Source organism: Arachis hypogaea, chromosome 14 (genome assembly GCF_003086295.3).
Source record: "Arachis hypogaea cultivar Tifrunner chromosome 14, arahy.Tifrunner.gnm2.J5K5, whole genome shotgun sequence".
Lineage (NCBI taxonomy): Eukaryota > Viridiplantae > Streptophyta > Magnoliopsida > Fabales > Fabaceae > Arachis > Arachis hypogaea.
In genome coordinates this window covers 1,964,845-1,979,461 of record NC_092049.1, presented here as the reverse complement: position 1 = coordinate 1,979,461, position 14,617 = coordinate 1,964,845, and the positions used below count along the sequence as shown (strand labels likewise).

General features: G+C 34.4%; 1 protein-coding gene across 2 annotated transcripts; it reads right to left on the bottom strand.

Moving 5' to 3' along the window:
- Positions 1–597: 597 nt before the first annotated feature.
- LOC112740902 (dolichyl-diphosphooligosaccharide--protein glycosyltransferase subunit STT3A) lies at positions 598–13,313 on the bottom strand. 2 transcript variants are annotated; one of them, XR_011870513.1, is made up of 23 exons: positions 12,944–13,304; positions 12,006–12,068; positions 11,743–11,798; positions 11,587–11,658; positions 11,314–11,419; positions 11,185–11,235; positions 10,817–10,912; positions 10,528–10,587; positions 10,299–10,412; positions 9,891–9,977; positions 9,623–9,726; positions 9,441–9,536; positions 8,971–9,091; positions 8,796–8,876; positions 8,575–8,706; positions 8,248–8,475; positions 7,717–7,860; positions 7,092–7,278; positions 6,919–7,016; positions 6,700–6,819; positions 6,529–6,616; positions 894–983; positions 598–792 (listed from the first exon to the last, which is right to left on the bottom strand). XR_011870513.1 is itself a non-coding variant. In XM_025789603.3 (23 exons), the coding sequence occupies exons 1-23, from the start codon at positions 13,061–13,063 to the stop codon at positions 736–738; spliced, it is 2,331 nt and encodes a 776-aa protein (XP_025645388.1). In that variant the 5' UTR covers positions 13,064–13,313; the 3' UTR covers positions 598–735. The 2 variants fall into 2 exon arrangements, 1 of the variants encoding a protein (XP_025645388.1); XM_025789603.3 differs by having other exon boundaries at positions 6,700–6,779; positions 12,944–13,313.
- Between the last annotated feature and the right edge of the window lie 1,304 nt (positions 13,314–14,617).

Here is a 14,617-nt window from a genome sequence, read left to right as displayed (position 1 = left end):
ATAATATATAATTATTAATTTTGTAATTCAATATTTTTATTTTAGTTAAATTTTCATAATTTAATTAAAATTATTTAAATTAATTAAAAATAATTTAAAGTTTTTAAAAACATAAGACCAAACATTAGAATGACATTTCACGTTGAGTTTTAAATCAATTTTTATAATATATAATCCAATAAATATGTATATAGTATTTTGCTAAATTCAAAATAAGATTAAACTAAAAATTGAAAATACTCTTGCAATTACGTGGGTAATGTACTATTGTATTAGTGATAGGCAAAAATAATGCTATATATCTAAATTTTTTTATGAATTAAATTTAATTAAATTAGATAATAAAACTTTAAATAATACTAATCATAACTGATTTTTATTATATTATATCAATTTTGTTAAACTTGATTAATAAAAAGACTTGTGTGCATATTCAATACGGAAGACGTTGAAGTGTTGAATCCAAGAGAAGCCTCCAACAAGCCAAAAAGGAGGCATTTTATGCATGCATGACGTGATGCGTCTGTCATACACGATTACGGAGTAAATCCATTTTATGCTGTGGTCTTTAAATCCTAAAAAGATGAGATCATGATCTTTCAACTAGAAAACTAATTCCAAATCTTTCATTGATCATTCCATACTCATGACAGACTCACTAATTTTTCTGCAAAATCTCTCGATGAACCTTGTATACATTAACAAGTGCTTAAGCAATTAAATGTCATTTATAAGCTAAAACGGGTTTCTTCTTGTTCCTTTTCTTTTCGAGGTGGTCGTTGAGCTTGTTTTCTGCAAAAAACAAGAATGAGAAGATCAGTTATGACTACGATCAATAAACTTTAATCAGATATCACAATAGAAACTAGGCATGTAAGAAACCATATAAATACCGATTTTGATTTTTTGTTCTTTCCCCGAATCCTGTTCTTTGGAGGTTTCAACTTGTAAATCCGAACCATCCAATGGTGAGTTGTGAATACCTGAAGGCATTAAAAGCCATGAAGACATCGAAAGAGCACATAAACGGCCAATGCCATATCAACAACATAATGAGATTGTTCCCAAAAGACAGATCAAACCATTGATTGTTGCTTTGATATCACAACTTGAAACCAAATCCACAGTGGACTTATTCAGTGCAGAGAGGATGTTAAATACCAACAACAAATAATGAATCAACTGTAACGGGAAAAAGATATGAAGAAAATTGATAATTAAGACTAAAGTTGCATATGGATATTGACAACTTTCTGAGAGAAATGGAAACAACAGTGACTCTGTACTCCAGATGACAAATTATATGCCTAATGGAGGAAAAACGTGGGATTAACTATCCAAAGACAAGCACATAGTATGAAGAACATCCTAAGCATGGAAAAAGATTGATAGAAAGTTTGAAGTCTAGGGTAAAGGATATTTTTTTTGTCTACTAAGTTTTCGAAAAGTTTTAGAAAAATACCCCTAACATTTAATTTATTTTAATTATCTCTAATGTTTTAAATATGTTTCAATTATATCCTTTAGTAAAATTTTTGCAAGACAATATTTTTCCCAATATTATCCCTACATATTTATACTACATCGACTTTATCAACGTAATCATTGTCCACTCTCCCCTCTTTCATCTTCACCACCAATCACCCACCTACATCATCAAAATTATCATCCTTTATCCTCCAACAGCCCAACACTGCCGCCACCTCTCACCCTTTGACCTTTGACCTTTGTCACTGCCCCACCACCACCTCCGCCTTCACCCCTTACCCTCATTCCACCACCACCAAAGTGAAATAACACCTCATTCCACACCACTCACCCCTTTGTAGGGGTTAATATTGGAATAGAAATATTGACTAACAAAATTTGACCAAAGGATAGAATTGAAATATATTTGGACAAAATTGAAACAAATTAAACAGTAATGATATCTTGGAAACTTTTCTATTGAAAGTCAGCATGTAGTTGATAGTTAGTAGTTTAGCATTTATGCATGTGGTTAATAGTTAGCAACTTAGCATTTATGATAGTAATTGATAGATATCTTTATATATCCCTTGTTTTGGATGAAATGTAAGCAGCAAGTTATTTCTCTTATTTTCTCGACATTAACATCGGTCATATTCTTCTCTCCGGCAGCCCAACATAACACATTCTGGCTACCATCCACTACCGTCAAAATTGTTCTAGTGCCCCGCTGCCTTGATCCACAGAGATATTCAGTCAGGACTCCGTCAGCTTCGCCTTGACTTATTCATTCAACTTCATTCATTCACTGGCTTTACTCTCTAAGAAGTCAGGTCGATCCAAAGCCATTGCTTGAAGCGATTTCCTTGACCGAAGTCTGCTACTGAAGCGGGATTGCTTGACACACAAGCATACCAACCCGAGGGAAGGTCACGCACGACACCTTTCCCAGCTCTAGGTGGTTCTAAACCACGTTAAGCTAGCAAGTTTTCTGTACCAGATCCATCACCGAGTACTGCATACTTGTGTCAAAAAGCTGACCTGGGTATATCTGCTCTGCACACCACCAAATTCAAATATGGGCTTTACTGAATGACTTGATCGATCGTTTTCTACGTTAGAGACCCAAATCCTTTCATAGCACAATTAGCTGCTGGTAAACATGCCAGCTATCACACATCTCACTTGACGCAGAGTCAGCGCGAAGAAAGGCGGATCCACCGGTTGGTTGAGGTTCTGCACTAGATCCACTTTCTTTTCTTCTCCTACGATATTTTCATTTCGTTGAAGCACTTCGACCAACGGCCTATGCTGATACAAGAGGAACTCGAGATAGCACTTCGCCAGCTTCGATAGATGTTGGGTATACGTGACGTGTGGCAGAGCCGAGGTAAGGCAATAGGTTGCTCGATCTTTTCCCTTATTAGTTGCCTAGCTAGCAAGAGCAGAGCCGATAAGGAAGCATGGATGTGTCTTCGGTATCAAAGAAGAAGAAGAAGGTCGGACAAGCCGGTACCGTGAGGGTGCGTCCATTGTCGTATTCTGTCGTTGATTGCACTATCGTGCTCAGATGGTTGTCCCCTTTCCAGAATAGGTTTTTGCTCAACCATCCACTTTCCATATACAATTCTATGTGATTTTCCCTTTTTGCCGCCGAAGCATTTCCTGCCTTGTTTTGTCGATCTCCATGGCTACTACTACTTCTACTGCTACTTGCTACTGATGTTGGTGCTAGTGGCTCTAAGAATGAAAACTCTACTTTCACTAGTTATATTAGTGTACCTCATTCCACTGACAAACTTGTTGGAAGTAATTATTATTCTTGGGTATCTGATAATAAGTTGTGGCTAATTGGTTAGGATTATGCAGAACATCTTACCGAAAAGGCTAGAGAAATTAATGACCTTGACCATGCTAAGTGGATTAAGATTAATGTCCAACTTTGTAGCGTTATCAGAACACCACCCACTCTTCAATTAAACAGATTTTTTTGTGCACATGTCACTTGTGAAGCCATTTGGATGCAGGCAAAGGCACTTTTGACAACAATTATATGGGATTTGTCAAAACCTTATGAGCAATTTTTCCCCCCATCAAATTGATAGTCCTTTGTCTGTATATTTAGGAAAGATTCGTAGTACTCTCCACAATTTCAATGAATTATCGCCTCCTGCTACTTGCCTAGAAAAAGAGTTGGAACAACAAAGCACATTCTTTATGTGGCATTGTATGATTTACCTGCTGACTATTTTGGTACTTGTGATTTAATACTCAGGTCCCCAAATGTTTCGTCCCTTTAATATGATTTGGCCCTTCATTACTTCGGGTTCCAGCTAAATATTTTATTGAACCTGCCAATGTATCAACTTCCATTGACAGATTAGATCTTATCTCAAACTCAAGCTCGAGGTCGTTCCCGCAATAGCAATTGCAATTTGGGACGACAACGCCCGAAATCTGATCATTGTATCGCATGGGTCATATCATTGATAAGTGTTGGACTCTTATTGGTCGTCCACCATAATCACTCAACATTGCTCAGACCAGTGCTCCCACTATCTCAGTGTTTTCTAATCAACTTGCTCCCATTACAATTATTTTCTAAAATAGTTTGAACCGTGAGCAATCTAATGTCACTGCTCCTGTCACGAAAATTGGTAACTCTTATGCTTGCATCTGCCAATCCGAAAACTTGGGCCCTTGGGTCATTGATTCTGCTGCGACAAAGCATATCTCTAGTAATAGAACTCTTTTATCTAAAATTTCCACGTCTGATTATCTACCTACCATTACCTTGGCTAACGGATCTTCCACACAATCTTTAGGGGTTGACAATGCCCATCCATTCCCCTCAGTGTCCATTAAATCTTTTTTGTTTGTCCCTGATTCTCTTTTTAACCTTTTATCTGTTAGTTGTTTAACTCATACTCTAAAATATATGATCTCTTTCACTGAAGATTCCATCTTTATATAGGACCGGAGCTTGGGCAGATTGATTGGCATCAGATGTGAGTCCAATGGCCTTTACATTTTTTCCTCGTCTCGTATCTACAATCTCTCCACTAACCCTCTCACCATCCATGCTCAGGTAGGATATCCCAACCTTCCCAATCTTAAGACAATGGTTCCTCTCCTCTCCAGTTTATCTAGTCTATCATGAGTCGTGTCAACTTGGGAAACATACTCTCAGTTCTTTTCCAAGTGTCAATATCTCACCTTTTATTCTAGTTCACTCAGATATTTCTGGTATTGAAAATGCCACAGAATACAGTCTCGTTCATTTCAAAGTTTTATGGCATCTCATGGTGTTCATCAAACATCATGTGCTCATACTCCTCAACAAAATGGGTTAGTTGAGTGCCAAAATCGTCATTTAATTGAGACCACTAGGACGAATCTTCATCGTTATCATGTTCCCCATTCTTTTTGGGGACCTCTCTGCATGTTATCTATAGGTGTATATGGTTAAGGTTAACCAAAACAACCATACCTGATTTCAGTTAACCCGGAATTTGATTAGGTTAGTAAACCAAATTGGTTTTAAATGAAAAAACCGGTCATTAACCGATTACAAAAATAATAAACCAGTTTTAAACCGATTCTAAATATAAAAACCAATTTTAAAAAATAACCAGCTTTTCACTTGAAAACCGGTTTTTTATTTAAAAAGATTTTTCATTTTTAAAATTTAATTTATAAACCAATTTTTTACACTAAAAAACCAATTTAGCCCTTTTTGCCTGTTATAAAACTTGTTCAAATCTATAACATATTTATATTACAAAAACGAGTTTTATAACTCCAACCCATAAAACCAGTTTTGGTTTGGTTAACACGTTTACAAACCGGTTTTATCAATTTGGTTAACCGCTTTTTTAAAATGGTTATATTCTTCCAGCAGGTTCCTCTGCTCCTGATCTAACAGGGAAATTCATTTTTTTTTTAAATTTTTTCGTTTGTTATTTATTTTATTATAAATTTTATGGAATTGTTGAAAAATTCTAATTGTTGCTTATTTATGGGATTTGTTGTTGATTCATAAAATTCTGATTTAGGATTTTGTTGAGATTTGTTGACTTGATGCTGAATTTATGTTTTTTTTTTTTTTTAATTCTGATTTAGGAATTTAGGGTTTGTTGAGATTTGTTGCTAATTTATGGGGTTTTTTTTTTAAATTCTGATTTAGGAATTTAGGGTTATATTGAAATTTGTTGCTTAATTATGGAAGGAGGGCTGGCACAACATCAAGCGAGGCGGTTTGGAGGTTTAGTCCCGTTTGAGTTTGGCAGAGCCCTGCTGTTAGACAGGTTTGGGCAGGACAGGTAGCCCACTTTGACACCCCTACTTTGCAGTAGGTGTGGCTAGTCGATTCTTGAATTCACCATGTCAAAATCATTGGAATGCCATGATTCGTATCCTAAAATATGTCAAAGTAAAGGACTTCTTTACAAGGATAAGGGCCATATAAAGATAGTCGGATCCAATAGATAGACTTTCAACTTCGCTATTTTGTTTTTATAGGTGGCAATGTTATCTCTTGGAAAAGTAAGAAGCAAGATGTGATTTCACGATTTCTGATGCAGAATATCATGCTATGGCATTAACTTCATTGTAATGTGGCTAAAACAACTTGAAGAACTCCAATTTGGGAAAATAGTCTATGATTCTTGTATGTGACAATCAAGTAGCTTTGCATATTACCTCTAATCTAGTTTTTCATAAGAGGACTAAACGCATTGAGGTTGACTGTCATTTTACTAGACAAAAGATTCTATCTGGAGATATCACCACAACCTTTGTTAGTTCAAATGACCAACTAGCAAATATCTTAACTAAGGTTCTAAGAGGCCCTACAATAAGTTACTCATGTAACAACCTTGGTATATTGATCTATATACTCAAGCTTAAGGGGAAATGAAAGATGATATCTGAATATATACTTGTTGGATGAAATGAAAGCAATGAGTTTTTTCTCCTATTTTTTAAACATTAACATTTTCAAAAACTTTGAAAACAAAAAGTATACTTTATTCTAAAACTTGTAATAAAAATCAAGCTGACCTCTTCAAAATGGGTAAGTTTGAAATATTTCTTGCCAATTTCTGTCCGCCTCACTCGGTCAAAGGCCTTACCATCTGTCTCCACAAATCTGGAACAATTACAGGATAGAGCAGATAAGTGGATTAAAAATTGACAATGCAAAAACTTAGAAACTAAATAAGAAAAGCTGACCTGTAGTACGAAAGTTTATACATCAGGCAGTTTAACATGGTTGGTGTGGCCATAGAATCAATTCGATACTGACCATCCCTCTTTTGAACAAGAAAAGTGAAATGCATGTTAACAATCCTCCTAACAAGCCATGAAGGAAGGAAGCTACAGTTGAAGAACTTCCCACATGAAATATAGATGCCTTGATAAAATAATCTACATTGCATATGTGTAACTTACTAAGTAATCTGGTTCCTTTATGTGCGGGAAGACACCCCCTCCAATACGAACCATCCACAGGAACTTGTTAATATCATCACTAGGATAGCCAACCAGTCCTAATAATAGGTTAGCAACAAATCAGAATAGGGTGACTTGACAAAGATAATCTCAACAAAGAGAAAAGAGTCAACCTCCAAAGACAACCAGAACATATTTGACATCCAAGGAGTGGAAAATTTCCCAAGCTGCCTTCTCTGGAGAAGACATGGCAGTGCCAACAGTAGCAATATGTGTGTTATTCCAAGTATTATTGTCAACAATCACAGTTCGGTTAGCCATGGCAGTTGTTTGGTACCCATAATCCCACCAAGATGCCACCTATAACAAATTGTGCATTGCATCAATATCTCTAACCGTCCATAAATATGCATAAAAAAACCATTAAAGAATACTCCCCAATAACTTGAATCACTCATTCATAACTTCCACTTACCAACTACCCATTGATAAAAGCACAAGAAACAAATCAACATGTTCATGGGATCCAATAGTTTTTCTAGAAAGGTATATTTTGACCTATAGGTAACTCATGACTGCAGTTGGATCACCTAAAATATGTATGAACCAATTTGCTTGGCAACAGAAATATCATACTTGTAGGTTTCAAGAATAGTATAAAACAAAGAAAATAAAGCTCAAAATCAAGTCTCTACAAACAATGATTTTCAAAGGTAATATAAGTAGTAAGCCTATATGTTGATCTTCTAAGTGGTAAATGTAAAACAGACACCTATCAGGAAAAGCAATGAAACTCACTTTATCATCTACATCTGTGTTATGACTCAACCAAGCATAAGCCTCTCTAAAATCATCAAAAACATGAAGTCCATCATTTGAATGTGAGGTTAGAACAATAGAAGGTGCTGAATAAGCTTCTGCTGCTGCCCATACACAGTGAACCTACAAGATAGACCATAAAAATGAGGACACCATAAACATCACAAAAGCTATATATTTTTCACATACACAATGGCTTGAAGGGCATTTATGTTATTAAATAATAATCTAAGAATCATAGAAGTACATTAAATTCCTATTTAGTATTAAGCAGCAGATTTGTACAATATTTACCACGATGTATTCAGCTAATTAAAGTAATTTGTAAAGTGGTAGTTAATGTTAGTTGAATATGAAGAAATAAATTGTCAATTCCCACTGTGGACAAACAGAAACTAGATTAAAGAAAACATTTCACCTCATATGTCAAGTATATACTAGAAACTAAAAATTGTACAATATCCTGCTTAGAAAACTATAAAAAGGTAGAGAAAAAGAAAGTCAAATTACCACATAGAAGGCAACCAGCAAGACAAGTAAGATAACAGCAATGATGGATGCCTCAAAGGGCAAAACCGAAAGCCTCTTCTTAATTTGGAACTTGGTTGGAGGCTTTTCCACAGGCTCCTTTTCCTTCTTCTTGCTTCTTTTTGTCATCCGTTCCTTTGGTGTATCCTCGCTTTTATCTGTCTTTATTGTGTCATCCGGCACAATATTTTCAGAACTGGCATCCCTTGCCTTGATATTGATAGTCAAAAAACACAAAATGTAATGAAGTTAATAGAAGAATGTAAAGCAGTGCTCAATCTGACGAGGATTGATAAAACAGAAGCCTACATCAATATGGGAATGATCTGATAGGCTTGGTAGCTGAAACTTAATTGATCGTGTGAAAACATCAAAAGCTTGAGAAAGAGCAATTCCAGATAAGATGCAAGCCGCAGGAGCAAGCACAAGCATCAGGCGAACCTGATATTTGAAATGTCAAATAGAATGCCTTACATAAGATAAAAGAAACAATGTGGTAAGTGTTAGATTACTGTCTAGATTATTCTTACCATGACTCCAGAAAAATATACTGATAGTACAATATAAAGTACCGCAAACAAGCTTGCATCAGAAAGGGGTGAAAAGCAAGCCTACATCAGAAAGGGGTGAAAAGCAGCACCAATCATGACTAAGTACTATAAGCAAAATAAATTAAACATCCTTTACTCAGAAGCAAAAGCTTACAATTATGCCAGCTGGAATCAAGAATGCCAACACATTTATATCCATAAAGTAAGAAGGCCAAGTAGGTGGCTGATGCTCGCTAACACTAGCAATGATTGGTATATACTTGCTTGCATAGGTACTGTAAATAGACACACAGTTAAAATATTTGCAACTGAAATCTTGAAAAGAAAATATTTTGCATAAAAGTGTCAAAAGATAAGCATATTTAGCTATATTTAATAACTTCATGGGTAATGATATTCTGTTGAACAGTGTATTTATATAGGCAATCATATTTAGCTATATTTAATAATTCTAAAACTATCATGAAAATTATAGGATCAACAAGCACCCCAAACACAGTAACAAAACAGGATGTAAGAGGTCATGCCATAACAGATAACACTGAAATTATTTCTAATATTTATTTTTCGGGTTGAGTAACAAAATCAAGAGTATAAAAAGAGATCAGCAAATGAAGCACTTACGGATCAAGTAGACTTAAACTTCTCCCACTCCAACCCTTTGTTGGGCTAGAAGCTACAAGGGCTATTATTACTGCTACCATTGCACAACACACTGCCCTGTAAAATACAGACACCGGGAATCAATTTAATTTCTCACCGGATTATTTGGTGTAGTCAAATAATCTAATTAAATGGATACTAACAGGCCAATGGAAACAACTAGTGCCAAAGCTACTTTGAACATTTTCGGGGAAAGAATCCCTTTAATATAGTACACAAGAGCCACCACATGGATGATAATAAAAACCTGCACAAGAAAATCAGGGGAAAAAGATAAGGCTTAAAAGAGACTAATTAATAGGATATGAATAGAAGGAAAAATACAAAACATGAGTTAAATATTACTAATAGGTTAAAACACAAACTTGGATACTTTTCTTTACTTTGTCCAAAGAATAAATGAAAACGCACCAGAAATGATGCAAAATGCTCTGATGTCATTACAGCATTAAACCCAACAACAGGCACCAGGGCAGCCAGCAGTGTGCCCAATACAACCTGCACAGAGAGAATTCATAATGTTAATCAGTATCTAGACAAGAATCAGAGAACAGACATTCTCTAATTATGTACCATGCACAGTTCACATCTAATCTTAATTCCAATTCCAGGTATAGTTGGTATAACAAGTAAATGCTGGTTATATAACACTTCACTCTGAATACCAAAACTACCATAAACAATATTCAGATTAGGGCTTACCTTTCAAACCTAAGATAAAGTAATATGCATTTTTCCAACTCCAAACCAAAAAGGCAAAAAAGGCAAAAGCATTCATTTAAAATCTTACATAACTGCATGATCATAATAGATACTTACAAGAGGTGCATATGCAATGTACAGCCGCGAAGAATAGCGACCAGTAACTATGCACAAGAGTACATGCATCGGAATAAGGTTAATGATAAAAGTGTACCCTCCCCATGAGCAAACCTGCATAATAAGAAAGGTTGGTAACATAAATAAGAAGAGAATAGATTGGGAAAAGACAACAATAACAGCAATATAATAATAATAATAATAATAATAATAATAAAATAAAAATTACCATATAAAAGTATGATAGTGAATTCAAAGTTGCATAAAAGAGGGATCCAGTATTTAGTGTCTGCATAACATATAAATAAAGTCAGAATTCAAATATCTTAAATATAGAGAAACCAAAATAATCTCTATGCTGAGTTGTACAGAACAGACAGTTTATCATAGTACTAAAATAACCTATCATCACACAACAATGATAATACGTTCTAATGATTGAGGGAAATGTCTACAAAACAAACGTCTTTAAAGAATTCCATTCAATATAAGTAAACTTGTTTGTTTCCATTGTGCACCTTAATATAGAGATAGAAAGTGAAGATTAATGCAAATATAGCCACAGCTTCATTATCATAGCTTCCAGCCACTGATCGAGATATATATGAAGGGACCTGCAAACATGACAAGATTTAGTGAAAAGCAACCCATTACACGTAAGAGAATTGAGGGAACAACAACCACAACATATCAGAAGAGGGAAACCATTGTGAGAGTACGCCATTTATTTTACAGACATACACATAACAGTGATTTGAACATTTCAGATGTTCTGAGTGACTGAAACAATAATTTTGATCATTGTGACCATAGTAGAAATGTTTATAATGAATAGGAAAACTGCAAACAAAGCAATCATTAAATCACAGCCTGTTAAGAAATTCACCATGGCCAAAAGAGCAGCCGCTGTCAAGCCAGCTCCAACACCCTTAACCTCCTACAGAAAGCAGCCACAGCAAATTAGCAAACAACAAAAATGTACAAGGCACAATTTAGTTATGCACAAACCACAAACCTTTGTCAGAAGAAAAGTTGCCCATGAAGCAAAGGCAGAGAAAATAGGTGCAGTAAACACACAGACAGTTTCTACAGAGAGAGGGATGTTCAAGGAATGCAAAAACCTGACACCAGAAGAGAATGATCCAAAAGTGTAAACCAGCCTAATAAACTTTGAAATAATTGCTTTCATTACGTGATATTAATATTAGCAGTTATTTGCTAGAAAAAATAAATAAATAAATAATAGAATAGGACAACTATCTCTAGCTGTGTACTTCAAAATACTTACCAATATAAGGTTCCTGCTGTCAAGGTCAGACCAGGATAGACAGTCCCACCAATTACACGACCAAGAGGATACCTAGAAATAGAATAGAAACATGAAAACTAAATTAAACTAAATATATGGAGGAAAACAGTGCCAATCTAAACACCAGCTACTTACCAAGTTCGGTCATCAAACCAGTTCCAGAAATCATATATCCCATTTTTTGTCAAAAACTGAAACCAACAACATGTTTGTCATCTCCTGTGAACCTTTATCATATTGAGATTAAAAAAGTGATAATGAACAAATGCTGCATATGGCTGTGAAAGAAAAAAGGTCAACTTTAAAATGCCATTAAACCAGCATAGAAGACTTCTCATTTCTCCAGAGAATATTTGGTAACAGACGTAAAGCAGTTTTTTTTTCCAAATAATGCTCACCTGTGTGACTCTATAATTGAAATATGGATCAAATTCGTGAATGACACTCTCATACTTTATAACCTGCATACAATGCCCCAACAAATAGAAATGTATCAAAAAACTGTAAATACATTAAAAAAAAAGGAAAATGTTTAATCTCTGAACTTTCAAAAGCATATATTTCAAAATCAACAAAACAACATTCTAAATTAGTCAGTTCATATAAATTCGTACACTATCACTATTTCAAAATAATCATTTCGACCAAAATTACCGGAGAAACCTACACGTAACACAAAATATAGGTACACTAAATGCATTCATGCTACTGGTTTCATACATAAAAAAATTAAAAAGAAATTATAGAACTACAATTTTACAAACTATAATTCAACCAACCCGAAGACTTAAATTTACAACTTTCTAATGTACATATTAATACTAGAATTATTAATTCCAATATTTGTAAAGAACCAGAAAATTCACTTTCGAGATTTCAAATGTAAATTTAAAATGATACCACATACTAAGACGATTATATATCACACTAAAACTAAGTTTATCGTATCTTGCTTTGCATTTCATCAACTGATTCTATCTATTACTCTGTCGCCAATAGTTAAAACACTCTTAAATCATTGACTTAACTAGTGAATGATAAATGAATATCACTTAGTAAAGTCCCTAAAAATGTCAGAACAGTTACAACTAAGTAAACGTGATTTAGCTATCGTGTTTCCTTGGCTTTTTTTTCTTCTCAGCCACGTTGTCAACAACGAAAACACGATAATTACAAACTCTATTGCTATATATACAAGACGAAACGATTAGATTGAACATTTAGCGCCTCAGCTGAATTGAGAAGCATCAAATCGCACTGACAATGGAAAAAAGAGGAAATGAGGTGTAGGTAACAGATCTGTGGAAGCAAGAGGAGTTTCGACGAAAATGCTTACAGAGAAGAGACGGATCGAAAAGGCGAGAACACCGATCAGGAGCAGGATGAGAAATGCGAGCACGCTTCCGAAGGCGTTCCTGATGAGGACATCACCGTTGGGGGCATCGGAGGCCGCCATTGACGGCCAAGAGAAGGGAGCCGGCGGCGAGGCGACCCGAGGGTTGAGAGTGAATCCGAGGGTAGAGGCGAGGCGAGGTGATGGCGATAACCGGGGAAGGGCGACGGCGGCAGGCAAGGTTTGAGAGCCAGAGAGAGTGAGAGGTGGTTGTGAGAACCTGAGAGGGCGAGTCTGAGAGTGGGATTTTGAGATGGAGAAGACTAGGCTATGATATGGTGCGGGAGAGTGTAGCTGCAGCTGCGGGGTCTGAAAGTCACGGTTGACGTGGCAAGGTGCTGTTGAGCTTGCAATAGACCTGTGACGAAATTTTGCCACGCTGGTTCATGTCATTGGTTGTTGGACTTTGCCCCTCGGGTCTTTGGATAACGACGGCTTTACGGCGAATTGGCCATACAACTACGTTAGAGTATTTACCAAAATCAATACAAAATTTTTTTAAATTAAACACTTTAGAATTTTATCGTTTTTTTTTTACAAAATTTAAAAAACAAAAAATATTAAAAATAAAAACAAAAAATAAAAATACAAACAAAATACATTCTAAATTTTTTAAATTCAAAATATACAAATAATTTTTATATTTATTTTCGTCACAATACCATCTCTTTTTATTTTGATTCGTTAATCATCGATAATAATTATTGGTGTGAAATATTAACTTTTACAAGATGAAAAATAAAATAATCTCCTAAAAAATTTTAAAATCTTTAAATAATTTTTAAAAATTTTTAAAATTTCAAAACAATTTCTTTGATGTATATATTTTTAACAAATGTGCCATTAATTGTGAAAAATCTACACAACAATAGGAATTATTTTTAAATTAATAAACTTTAATTTAAAATTTTTTTATTTATTTATCTCAAACTTAATTATTTATATTTACAAAAATTATGTATTATCAAAATAAATAAACTCATATTTTTTACCTTACAACATATTAATTTAAGGGTAATTTATATGAATAAATTGCATGTAGTTGAAAATTATATATATGTCCTAAACACAAATAGATTATATGGCGTGTTCTCAACACCTCTATATAAATCGAATCAACCTCATTCGAATTATAGTAGTGTACAATTCTAAAGATAAATAGAATTCAATAGATTCGATTTATTACAAAACTCCACTCTATAAATCGAAACATATTAATTCGATTTATTGGTGGACTCCCTAAATAAGGGTTCAAATTGGTTTTATATGATTTATATTCATAATACTCTCTCGACTCCCAAATTTCAAGCTCATATTTTTTTCAGAACACAAAACGACAAAGTTTAAAATTGCGATTATAGAGGACAACTTGAATCATATTTATCGATTAGACGGAGTTATTCATATTGTCGGTAACATTAATGAGGAGGTGAGTACATAAAATTTCGTTCTTCATGTTAGATTAACAATGTTAGCAATTTTTAGTAAATTAGAACTATTATATTCTAAATATTAATTAGAGTAGTGATTTACAAATTTCTATTAGAATTTTAAATTAGAAATGTTAGTGAAAATAGTAATTTAGAATTGTTTTAAATTAGATTTTTATAAAAAAAA